The sequence below is a fragment of the Camelus bactrianus genome, chromosome 4 (assembly GCF_048773025.1).
Source record: "Camelus bactrianus isolate YW-2024 breed Bactrian camel chromosome 4, ASM4877302v1, whole genome shotgun sequence".
In the NCBI taxonomy this organism is placed as follows: domain Eukaryota; kingdom Metazoa; phylum Chordata; class Mammalia; order Artiodactyla; family Camelidae; genus Camelus; species Camelus bactrianus.
In genome coordinates, this window is record NC_133542.1 from 49137024 (window position 1) to 49149395 (window position 12372).

General features: G+C 47.5%; 1 protein-coding gene across 4 annotated transcripts in view; it reads left to right on the plus strand.

Moving 5' to 3' along the window:
* The first annotated feature begins 12 nt into the window (after positions 1-12).
* The window catches only part of COL15A1 (collagen type XV alpha 1 chain), a 97489-nt gene continuing 85129 nt past the window's right edge, over positions 13-12372 (plus strand). For 2 of the 4 annotated variants that reach the window (XM_074361892.1, XM_074361893.1), the window contains exons 1-2: positions 18-447; positions 530-615. In XM_074361892.1, coding sequence (XP_074217993.1) covers positions 437-447; positions 530-615 — 97 coding nt within the window. In that variant the 5' untranslated portion in view covers positions 18-436. Of the gene's footprint in view, positions 448-529; positions 616-12372 lie in introns of all 4 variants that reach the window. The other 2 variants (XR_012506447.1, XM_074361891.1) reach the window with 2 other exon arrangements.

The following is a 12372-nucleotide window of genomic DNA, read 5'->3' on the forward strand; positions in this document are numbered from 1 at the left end:
GCAGCCTGGACAGGGCCAGACGTGAGGGCTGGAGGGAGCAATGTCCCGCTGACCCTGACAAGCCCGGACGCGGGGCTTCTCTCGGTTACACAAGGCCGCCGGGGTGGAAGCGGCGGGCGCGCGTCCATTGAGGGGAAAGGGGCGTGGGCAGGCTGTCGGCGCGGCCGGGAGCCCCGGGGCGTGAGTGCGCCGCTGCGGCGCTGCCCGAGGTGGGGCGCGGCGCGGCGCGGCGCGCGGAGTGGCGCAGGGCGCGGCGGAGTCGAGTTTCAGGGCGCGGGCCGGGCCGGGATCCTGCCCGCCGCCGCCGCCGCCGCTGCCCCTGCCCAGCGCTGTCTTTGTTCCCGTCAGGAAGGGTGAGCGGCCCTCGCGCAGCGCCAGGTCGCCGTCCGCGGAGCTGGGCGGCCCGGTGCCCTCAGGGGGCTCGCAGACCTGCGAAATGGCGCCAAGGTAGGACTCGCTTCCCCCACGCCCCGGCGCCCCCCGGCCCCTCCGCCCGCCTCACCTTCTCTCCTTCGGCCACTCCTCGCAGGAGGGACGCGCCGTGCCGGTGCCTATTGCTGCTGCTTTCGGTCACCGCGCTTCTCCATGCTGTCACCTGGACCCGCTCCACGACAGGTAAGCGGCCCAGCCTGAGGGTGGCACCGGCTGCCTTCGTGCCGCAGGGAAGTTGGTTTGGGCGGCGGGCGCGGCTGCGGTGCGCGCCTCATTCCTGGACATAAAAGGGAGTCCTCGCCGCTTGGTACGCACTAGCGGTCCTGCCGCGGCTTCCCCGGGCGGTGCAGGGGGTTCGAGGGGTGAACGCGAGTCTCTGGGCGGCTGGAGCGGGTGGAGCACTGCCCGGGCACCCGAGGTGTCTGAGCTAGGCGCGGCAGAGACGGACTTTAGAAACACAGGGACAGCGCCAGCGGCTCTGAGGGGACAGTTAGCTCCCGCTCACCTAGCGCCCGCGCTCAGGTCCTGCGTGCTGGCTGGCGGATTGTAAGTGCAGGTCTGGTGCCCACTCCGTACACAGGTGCGGAAGCATGAGCGCTAGCGGAGACACCTGGCGCTGGACTGAATTCTCTGGTGCCTAACTTAGCCCTGAGTTATGTGGAGAGTCCCATCCATCACGGGCAGTGGCTGCCTGGGTGATGGAGAGAGCTTTGGACTGGGAACCAGGGGTTGTAGTGTCTTCTGTTGCCAGGCATTACTCCCTGACCCCTCACGACCCAGAGGCGGTTGTGTGACTACTGGGGTCTGAGGTAAAATAGATTTAAGATGTGGCTGGGTTAGGTGCTGTTGGGCAATGAATTTCACCACTCTGTACCTCAGTTTCCCCATCCGAAAAAGGGGAATACTTAGATCACCCTTCCTCCTAGAGATGCTATGAAGACTAAAAGCGATATCAGAAATAACATACTTTCCCCACCGTGGCACATTTTGGGCACAAAATAAAATGATGGAAACTGCAGGTTGATCCTCCCAATAGCTGTGTTGGAGAGCAGGCATTTTTACAGAAGAGGACACTCAGGGTGAGAGAGGCTTAAGAACTGTCCTGTGCAAAAGGCAGGACTTGGGCCCAGATCTCTAGGTTCCCATCCCACCCTGCTCAGCTCTTTCCCAAGCAGCTTTGCAGGAGAACTATGCTCTCCAAGTAGCCTCTGACCTCTTTCGGATTTAAGAGGTTAGTACACAGTCTCAATGTAAAAAGTGTGTGGGGAGAAGCGGGGAACAACCACTCTGAAGGAAACTGAGGATTTCCTGGGTGGTCGTGGTTAACTCTTCGTGTGAGGGAGGAAGTCTGGGACAGCCCAGACTATTGTCTCCTTGAGCGCAAGACCCAAACGAGATGACAGCTTTTCCTGCCAGAGCATCCAGCCTGGCATTTCTTGCAGATGAAAGGGCAGCTGGAGTGCAGTTTTGGCTTCTCAGCACCATGGCCCATGTTGGAACGCTGCAATTTTGCATGTGATATAGGGTATTGCCAACTCAGCGGCAGAGGGCAGCTTCAGGTTCTGTGGTCTTTTGTGGACTTTGTTGCAGACTTTTACCCCCAAAAGGAAGGAGGTTCTAGGGAAAGAAATTTTTGGTGTTTCTTTTTCCTTCTGCGTTTGTAGGCTGGATCCCTTGATGACAGGTCAGGGCTGTTCTTCTAACACAGAGGAAGTCCTGTTCGCATCCATAATGTAAAAAGGGAGTGCCAGGAAACCCTCAGGAGCTGGAAAGGGCCTGGAGGGAGCCATTTGCAACCGATAGGTAACAGATGAATATTCAGTGTCTCTCTGGGACTCAGAAGAGAATCTTTCTAGACTGGTGAAATATCCTCCTGCAAACCAAATCTTGCATGCAAATTAATAAGGTTAACACTTGTAAACCACTTCATACGTTGGGGGCAGAGATGTGATACATTCTTACTTCATTCATCCAAACCTCACAATCACTCCAGAAACTGCTTCTGATGAGGCCCAGAGTCTCAAGGCTTCTCAGCTCCCGAGGGTTTCCTGGCCCACCCTGTTTAAAGAGACTTTTGTCAATGGGACCCTGTCCCCCACATCGATCCTTGTGCCCCTAATGAGTGATGGCTGACCTATTAAAGTTACAGTGTCACTGGAATGCCTGCTATTTTAGAAGATAAAGAGGTTGTGGGGACAGGCGCAGTGATGTCATAAGTAATTTGTTTCTGATAACAAAATACTGGTATGTGCAAATTATTTCCTTTTCTTGAAATTGTCTTATTGTAAAATATAACATCCATTCAGAAAAATGTACACAAAAGTACAGCCCAATGATTTCCTACAGAGCAAACATTCACATAACCAGGTCAAGAAAAGGGGTAGCCCCTGGACGCTCTCCTGTGCCCCTTGGCTGTGATTATCCCCTCCCTCTGCTCAGAGATAACCATTACCTTGAGTCTTATGGTGATTGCTTCCTTACTTTTAAAAAATAACTTTAGTACCTAAGCATGTATCCCCAAATTCTAAAGTTTCTTGATTTTGAACATTATACATGCAGAATGTCTTCTTTGGTATCTGGCTTCTTTCACTGAATATTAGTTTTGAGATTCATTTATGCTATTGCATGTGACTGTAGTTAATTCATCTTCATTGCTGCATAATATTCCACTGTATTAGTTTACTGTATATTATTTGTCCATTTTTTTCAAAATTTGGGTGGTTTCCATTTGGGGCTAATATTTGTAGCATGTCTCTGAACCTTCTTGTACATGTTTCTTGGTGCACATAGGCACACATTTCTGTTGGTTCTACATCTAGGAGGGGAGTGCTGGGTGACAGGGTGTGCAAATCCTCCAGATGAACAAGCCAGCATGCCTTCAACTATGGTTGTACCAAGGTTCACAGCCACCAACCTGGTATGAAAGTCTATTTCTTCACATCCTCACCAGCACTTGGTCTCGTTACTGGGCTTAATTTCAGCCTTTCTAATGGGTACATATTAGAATCTTACTGTAGTCTTAATTTATATTTTCCTGATTATTAAATTGATATCCTTTTCTTATATTTATTGGACATTTAGATATCCTGATTTTTTTTATTGAGAAGAAATTCATATAAGACTAGCCATTTATGTGTGTACAATTCAGTGGCATTTAGTACATTTACATTGTTGTACAGCCATCATCTCTAGTTCCAAACATTTTCATCACTCCAAAGGTGTTGGTGGTATAGTAGTGAGCACAGCTGCCTTCCAAAACATTTTCATCACTCCAAAGAAAACCTTATTTCCATTAAGCAGTCACTCTCCATTACCACATCCCCACTCCACTGGCCCATGGCAACCACTGAACTGGTTTCTGTCTCTATGGGTTTGCCTATTCTGGATAATTCATATAAATGGAATCATACAATATATGACCTTTTGTGTCTGTCTTCTCTCACTTAGTTTAATGTTTCTGAAGTTCATCCATGGTGTAGTATGTATCAGTACTTCATTCCTTTTATGGCCAAATAATATTCCACTATATGGATATATCACAATTTGTTTATCCATTTTTCTATTGATAGAGACATTTGGGTAGTTTCCTCCTTTTGGCTATTATGAATAGTGCTTTTATGAACATTTGTGTACAAGGATTTGAGTATTTGTTTTGAATTATTTCGGGTGTATATCTAGCAGTGGAATTTAGAGCCTTAACTCCACACTTAAGTTTCGGGGAACTCCCAAGCTGTTTTCCACAGTGGCTGAACCACTTTACACTCCTACCGGCAGTGTACAAGTGTTCCAGTTTTTCCATGGCCATGCCAACGCTTATTTTCCACTTTTTAGCTTACAGCCGTCTTAGTGGCATCCCTGAGTGGTATCTCACTATGGTTTTGGTTTGCATTTCAATAATGACTAATGATATTGAGCATCCTTTCTTGTGCTTCTTGGCCATTTGTAGATCTTCTCTGGGGGAAATTCTGAATACTAATCAGAGCAGGTTCAGATTTTCCCTCTAATCATCTCACTGTTGCTCGTGGCCAGTTGATGTGCTTTCCTAAGTGAGGGAGAAGCAGGTGAATCACACCTAAGATTTCACATCACTGGCCTCCCACCTTACCTATGCCCCAACCTGTAGTGCACTACTGTTGTTCACATACCATTAGAAGCTGTGATGAGTATAAATGATTGTAATGTTTTAATTACTGGCTAAATTTTTGGTTTTCTCTAAAGTTGGGATTGCCTGTGGTGGCATAATGTTCTGCTTATGTGTTTTATAGCAGAGTGAAGGCTGAACACCCCGACACATTGAATCACTCATAGCTCCCCTTGTGTAGTTGAGATTTTGCAGTCTCCTGGACTTTGCACAAGGTGTAAACTAATCTCCCCGTCTAGAGTATACTTTCTCATCCTCTGTTTCTCTTTGAGGCCTAATCCTACCTCCCAGCTTAAATAGCACCTCTTCCAGACTGCCTTCACTAGATCCCCAGCTGAGCTTTCTCATCACTAAACCCTCACTGCCTTTCATCTGTCTCCCAGGCACCAGCCACTCTCCCCCTGTACTGTCAGTATGTTTATTTCTTTCTCATTCCTAGGAGAGACCTTGAGGGTGTGGGTCATGCCTCATGTGTCCAGAGTTGGCCACTTGGACTTTGGCCATCTTGTCATTATGATAAATGGTGTTGCTGGGAACATCTCCAGACAAACGACCTTTGTTTTCTTTTTGGATTATTTCCTTTGACTAGGTTCCCCCAAGCAGATTTGCCCATCAAAGAACAGAACTGTTTGGGTCATTCTTATTATATAGTTAGGTGATTCGTTCTAAGATACAATCGAATCATGCTGGTTCCTAGTTGAATTGATCTTGCTGGGTTCTCGGGGTACCTAGGGTGGAGTCATACCCCTTGCCTCCAAGTCCCCTTTGTGGTCTGGTCTCCACCTACCTCTGAGTCTGCATTTACACAAAATCCCTCTTGACTTGGGCTCACACCAACCACTGGCATGTTTTTGGGTAAGATATTCGATGTCTCACCTCTGTGTCTTTGTGTGGGCCAGTCCCTTTTGGAGAATGCCTTTCCCCTTGTTCACCTGGCACCCGCCTCATTCATCCTTTAAGAGTCCTCTCTAGGAAGCCCTCCTGCTCTGCCAGGCATGTTGGATGTCTCTGCTCTGGGCTCACACTGTGTATCACTATCTCTCAGTGTGGAGGCTTCTCAGACTGGGCTATGAGCACCATCTGCCTCCGTGCGACTCGGAGTTCCGCAAGGCAAGGACTCTGCCTCGTCCAAGTCTGAATCCCAGAACCTAGCACAGGACCTGGGGCAGAGCTGGCACTCCCCAGACTCTTCCAGTGAATCCAAGAGGGAATGGGTGGGCAGATCCAGCCTGTAGTCTAGAGAGAGTGTGCCAGTTTACCATGTCCTCTGCAGTGTCTAAGTCATCCCAGTTCTATGGCTCTGCCAACTGTAGAGTGGCCATGGCTAAGTAATCAGGGTACATTATGGGGCTTTTAGTTTACTTTTCTTTAATAACTTTAATAACTAGTTAGGCTAGAATTTATACTGATGTTACTCTGCTCTTGATCTTTTTTTTTTTCATTTCATCTAATTGTATAAACAATTTATTTTCTAGCTTATGCCCACTCATCTTATTCCTGAAAACCTTCATTTTGTCAGAAGTTGTACATTTATCTTTTCTGTGTTAACTAAATATATGAGCTTATTTTCGAGTTTTCTTTGAATGTCTACAGTGTGATCCATTTAAAATGGACCACAGATTAGGTCAGTTACATAGATTATGAGAGTGTATTCTCAAATCAGTTCTTTTCCAAAGTGGTACCCAGGATGTCCTGAAATACTAATTAAAATGTGAAATATTGCTCCATTATTGTGTTGCTTCTGCCTATCATATAAAATTTTTCTTTTAATGATATAAATTTTTTTCCTGGAATCTCTATTCTGTTTGTCACTTTCTTATGCATATGTGTTGTTTTAAAAAATTCCATATGGTCTTGATAATTGTTGCTTTTTAATATGTTTTAAAATCTGGTAAGGCTTGGAAGTTACCCCTGCCTCTTTCATTAAGCCATAAATTCTTTAGCATAGATTGATTTACACATAATGATAATCACATGAGATTTAATCAAATCTCATGGTATGACTGGATACTGGGAGTGTTGTAGTGGTCGGTGGGTAGGTGAGGGTTACAAAAAGGGAGGCCATCTTACAGTAAAGATTCATTTAAGACATTAATATGCAGTAAGGAAAACAGATGAGCAACTAAGGCTTCAAAGCCAGAGCAGCAGATTGTGGGACCTGAGCCATTGCCGTCGACACAGAGACTTGTGAAGTAGAGACGGGTCAGAGGTGTTGGGAGGGGCCAGGTTTGCTGACTGACTGACCAGCTTCCTCTGCTTCTCCCAACTCAAGAGAAAAAAGTCTTGGGTTAGAGCAGAACCTGGGGAAGGCCCAGACCTCTTCCTGGGCAAGATCTAATGAGGCAACACGTGAGGCCTAGGTTCCCTAATAAGTGCAGCCTACCCCTTATCCCCTACCAGAATCAAGTCAACTCAACTGAGCCCAACTGAATGTAACCCAACCCAGCCTAATCCAATCCAATCCAATTTAACCCAGCTTTATCCAGTCCATTTCACACTTGTTCCCTGCCGTGGATGACTTAAAGGACTGGGCAGGGTAGAAAACTGTTCTGAGGGCCGTGATATCTCTCTTGCGTGAGCAGGACCCCTGACTTCAGGTGTTGCGGGAGCTCCTTTTTTGGGTTTGGGGAGCTTGGCTGTAGTCTGGCTTGCAGGGAGCAGCCCTCCGATCACTGAGGAGTTCAAATGGGGCCCAGCTTAAAAGCCCCCTCCACCACCAGGGGGGCTTTGCACCTGGCCTCCTCCCAAGGGAAACGTCTGCTGAGGTCCTTAAATCTGCCTGCCCTGTTCTGTGTTCTGGCTACAATTACAGATTTCTGTCTTCCTCCCCTGTTTCCTGGCAGCTTGCTCTCTCTGAGGCCCTCTGGGGTGGGTGGTGGGGTGACTAAAGAGCCACATGGGACCCAGTGCCCATCCTGGAGGGACTCACAATCCAGTAGTAGAGACCAGTGTGCAGCAGCTGGCTTGAATGCTATGGAGCTTGTCCTGAGTGTCCTAATGCAGGTACAAGCAAGCCTCTACATCACTGAAGTAGGGATGTCCACTTCCACCAGAAGCTGGGGGAGGCAGAGGGAGGTAAGCAAGCTCTGAAAGAGGAGGTTAATTTTTTTCAATTACATTAAAAGATTTTGATAATAAAAATAATAGTCATTGTAAAAATTTAGGTCAGAAAAAAAAGACATTTAAAAACGTCACACATTATCTCATGACTCAGAGATAAACCCTGCGAACATTTGGTGGACCATCTTTCAAATTTATTTTCCATGCCTAAATGTGCACACATGTTATAATGTGAATAGATCATTCTGTACACTGTATTTTATTGCTTGGTGTTTTTTTTCCCTTAATGATCATCTAGACACTTCCTCTAGAATGTTAAATGTTCTTCCCTAAATCCTTTGTAATTGAAATAGTATTTCATTCTGTGGATGTCCCATAATTAAACTCGGCCTCTTTTAGGCCTTTAGGCTGTTTCCAGTTGTTCACTAGCATAAACACTATTGTGATGACCCTATTCTGTGTTTGACCATTTCTGTGATTATCTCCAAGCACAAATTCCTAAAAAAAAAAAAAATCTATTGGATCTAGTGCCTCCACATTTTTTTTTAAGACTTTCATTGCATTCTTTGGAAAGGCATAGTCTCTGAGAATATCTAGGTCACCCCACCTTTGCCTAACCAAAAGGAAAAAATGACAGCAGCTAAACGGACAGTGCCAGCATTACTGCTCCAAATTGTCCTTAGCTGAATGGAGTCAGGGATTCCTTTCTCCTCCCAAGTATTCATTCATCCATTTGACACATGCCTTGTGATTGGGCTAGGGGAGAAGAGGGTTTTGCAGGAAGTTATGATGCCAGAGCTCAGGTCACAAGGAACTTGTTGGTTCTCAATCCTGGCTGCACCTTAGAATCACTGTGGGGATTCAAAAGGAACCTGATGACCAGTCCTCCCCACATCTAGGATTCTTAATTTATCTGGGGTCCAGTCTTTGGCAGATTTTGAAAGCTCCCTGTGCAAATCTTAAGTCCAGCCAGGGTTGAGAACAAGCCATACGGTCCAGCGGCTTCCTCTCAGAGGTGGCGATCCTGAGTCCCAGAAAGGACAGGTCCTGTCCGTGGTTGTGGCACAGGTTAGTGGCAGAGCTGCCACCGGACCCCAGAGGGAGCTCTGGGATCCCATGTCCTGGGTTCAGACCTCAATTCTGCTACTTCCTGTTGAGTGACCTGGGGCCAGGGACCTCTCTTATCCTAATTTTCCTTATATGTAGATCGGGACAATAATTCCTACTGTGAAGAGTAACGAAAGAAGCATGGGACCCGTAATTGGTGAAACCCAGTTCAGTATCTCTTTCCTTTCTGCTCCTGCATCTCTGTGAGTCCCTTGAGGGCAGGAACCCTATGTTATTTATCCATGTTTTCTCAGCGTCTGTCGTGGCAACGAACAGACACAATGAACATTTGAATACGTTAATGAATGAATCATTCAAAGCCTGGGACTGTGGCAATCTTAGTGAAAACCCGGCAGTAGGAACCCTGGACCATAGCAGAGTCTATGTGAGTCTCCAGCTCTGCTGGGAGACCCCCCGCAGCCATCCACTGTGATGATGGTGGTGATGGTGGTGTTGGTGGTGGTGATGGTGGTGGTGACGATGATGGTGGTGGTGATGGTGGTGGTGGTGGTGGTGCTGGTGGTGATGGTGGTGGTGGTGACGATGATGGTGGTGGTGATGGTGGTGGTGGTGCTGGTGCTGGTGATGGTGATGATGGTGGTAATGGTGATGATGGTGGTGGTGGAAGAGTCAAAGTGGGGTAGGAGCAGGGGCTGGGTATAACAGATACGTCAGGGATGGAATACATTTCATGAAAGAAAAGTGAAGGTGTGCTTTTCTATTGCCAGAAAGTTCTAACCATTGCATCCTGTAGAACAGAGAGTCTAAAAGCTGATGACAAACTGAACCTAAATCCAGGCAGTTTCAACAGAGTCACATACAAAACTACCTGAAGTTGGGTCAGCCAGCTGCTTCTCCCCTTCTGGCTGTACAGTCTCAGTGCCTGGCTTATTCTGTCTTTATTTTCAGCATGCAGCACGTGGCCTCTGTTCTCTCCACCCACCCACCCACCCCGTATTGCAGCCACAGGAGTCTTCTCCAGTGTGGACCACCAACCAGCAATGCCAGCATCACCTGGGAACTTAGCAGAGCAGCACAATTTCCAGTCCCACTCACAGATGCAATTTTTCTGAATCTACTTTCTAACAAGATCTCTGGTGATTCACACACACATTAAAGTTTGAGCTGCACTGTGAAACCAGCTCTGATATGCTACTCCCTGCCTTAAAACCCTCTGCATCTTCCCATGCCAACCACCTGTGGTGGGCAGAGTACTGGCCCTCCAATTGTGTCCACACCCTAATCCCCAGAACCTGTGAATACATTAGGTTATGGGACAAAGGGGAATTAGGGTTGCAGAAGGAACTGATTTTAATAGTCATCTAACCGTAAAAGGAGAGGAGCCTGGATTACCCAGATGGGCCCAGTGTAGTCACAAGGGCCCTTAAAAGTGGAAGAGGGAGGCAGGAGAGGAGGTCAGAGGGAGGCAACATGAGGAGGACTTGACCAGTTGTCTTTGCTGCTGTGGATGATGGAGAAGGGGCCCAAAGCCAGGGAATACAAGCAGCCTCTAGAACCTGGAGAAAGCAAGAAAATGGATTTGTCCTTGAAGCTTCCAGAAAAAGGAGCACGATATGCTTAATTTTTATCCAGGTAAGATCTGTGCTGGACTTCTGACCTACAGAACAGTGAGGCAGTACATTTGTGTTGATTTAAGTTACTTCATTGGTGGTAATTGGTTATGGCAGCCATAGAAAATAATTTTAACACTCCTTAGCATGGCATTTGAGACTCTCTGAAGTCCTACCAGTGTGCCTTATCTCCCAAAATACCCGTTCTCACAGCCCGATCTCAAACCACACAGCCCCCAGAGTGGTTGGGATGTTGTGGGGACACCCTGAGAGTCCAGACCGAGTTTTTTCTCCCCCAGTACCTAGCACCATGCTTGGCTCTGGCAGGAACTCAGGTAATGCCTGTTGAACGAATAACCCAGTGGAAGCCTGCTTCATCCAGGTCACCACCAGCCACAGAGGGGCCCCAGTACACTAGAGACAAGTGTGGCAATAGGAAGGCACAGGGGAAACCTGGACGGGGGCTCAGCTTTCATGTTCCCCTGCCCTTTTTTTGCCTTGGACAAATCGCTGTCTGTCTTTGGGCCTCAGTTTCCTTATCCAAGAAATGAATGAGTTGGGCAAAGTGAACCCTAAAAAGCATGATTAGCATGAACATTCTAGGATATCTGAGTTCACTTTGCCCAAACTTGGTGGCAGTTGGGGGAGGTGATTCAACCCAGCAGCACTCAGCCCCATTCCCATCCCTCACTGACATCCCGGTCCACAGGTCAGGATACAGGACTGTGCCCTACAACTGTGTGTGTTTGTACAAAATGGAGCCCACAGCTGCTCTCTTTCCCTGTCTAGTTAAAATGCCAAATTACTCACTCTCCCACAGAAAGAAAATGGGAGGGAAAAAAGAAACCATTTCTGACTGCAGAGTTTTTCCATGTGACACATTTTCTAATTTTGTTTCAGGTTTAACTGTCTAGGGTAGATGGCTCCATTTCAGGGTCTCCCCCAATCCCTTTTTCAAATATGAACTTCCAGTTTAAGAAATAGGTTGGTTTTGCTTGTTTAATATTTGCAGGCTTGGGCTGATATTAAGTTACAGCTGAATGTCTTCATTTTCTCTGCTGGAGGAAGCGCTCTAAGGTGCATGGCACTGACCTAGTGGTAGGATTCCTGGGGCCTGGGCCCTCCATGGGAAGCTTGACCAAGTGACTTCCACTGTTGGACTCAGATATTTAATCTACAAAGAGAGGAAAAGGCTGGGTCACTACGGAGACTCTGGCCAGTTGGAAGAACTGATTGGTGGGTCCCATTTCTAAGTGTGGTTTTATCTGAGACTTTGTTGGAACTGAGTGCACCTAAGTTTATATTTGCCTGCAGATTTGTAATCTCTGCTCTGTCGCTGTAGTGCGTGGGATGGCTGAGAAATTTTTAGCACCTGGAAAGAGTGCTGTAGCTTTGTTTCAAAGAAACTGATTCTGCCCCTGCAGTCTCTTCCTTCCATCCCTGTGCTCCACTGGGTTCAGGCCTGTCACACTCACTAATGGACCATCACAGCGGCTCCCAGACCTCTCGTCTCTCCATCCTCTAGCGCATCTTCACTGCAGTCATCCTTCTTAGAACACTTCCCTGCTTTCTGTAACACCTTAAATTCCACTGTCCTCAGGCTGGAGCTCCAGGCGTATTCTCCCTTCCCATCCTTCCTGGTGCCCTGGCTCCAGCTACCCTGAACTGGTCTCTGAATTTACTGAGTATGTTCCCTTCTCCCACCTTTGCTAGTGCTGCCCCACATTCCAGAATACTCTCCCCACCCTGTTGAAATCCCCTCTCTCCTTTTCTCTTTTCTAGAGTTAGTGATCAAAGTCTGGTCCCTGTGTCAGCAGCCTCGGCACCACCAGAGAGCTTGTTAGAAAGGCAGGGTCCCAGGTCCGGCTCAGACCTGCTGCATCAGAATCTGCAGCTCACCCAGGCCCCTGGGCAACATGGGGCTTGTAGCCTGGTGGTCAAGTGCTGGGGTTATGGGGTTAGGTGGATTGGTTTGACTCTAAGCTTTGCATGCACTAGCTGGTGACCTTGGACAATTTACTAGTCCTCTTCCAGCCTCAGTCTTCTCATCTGTAGGGTAAA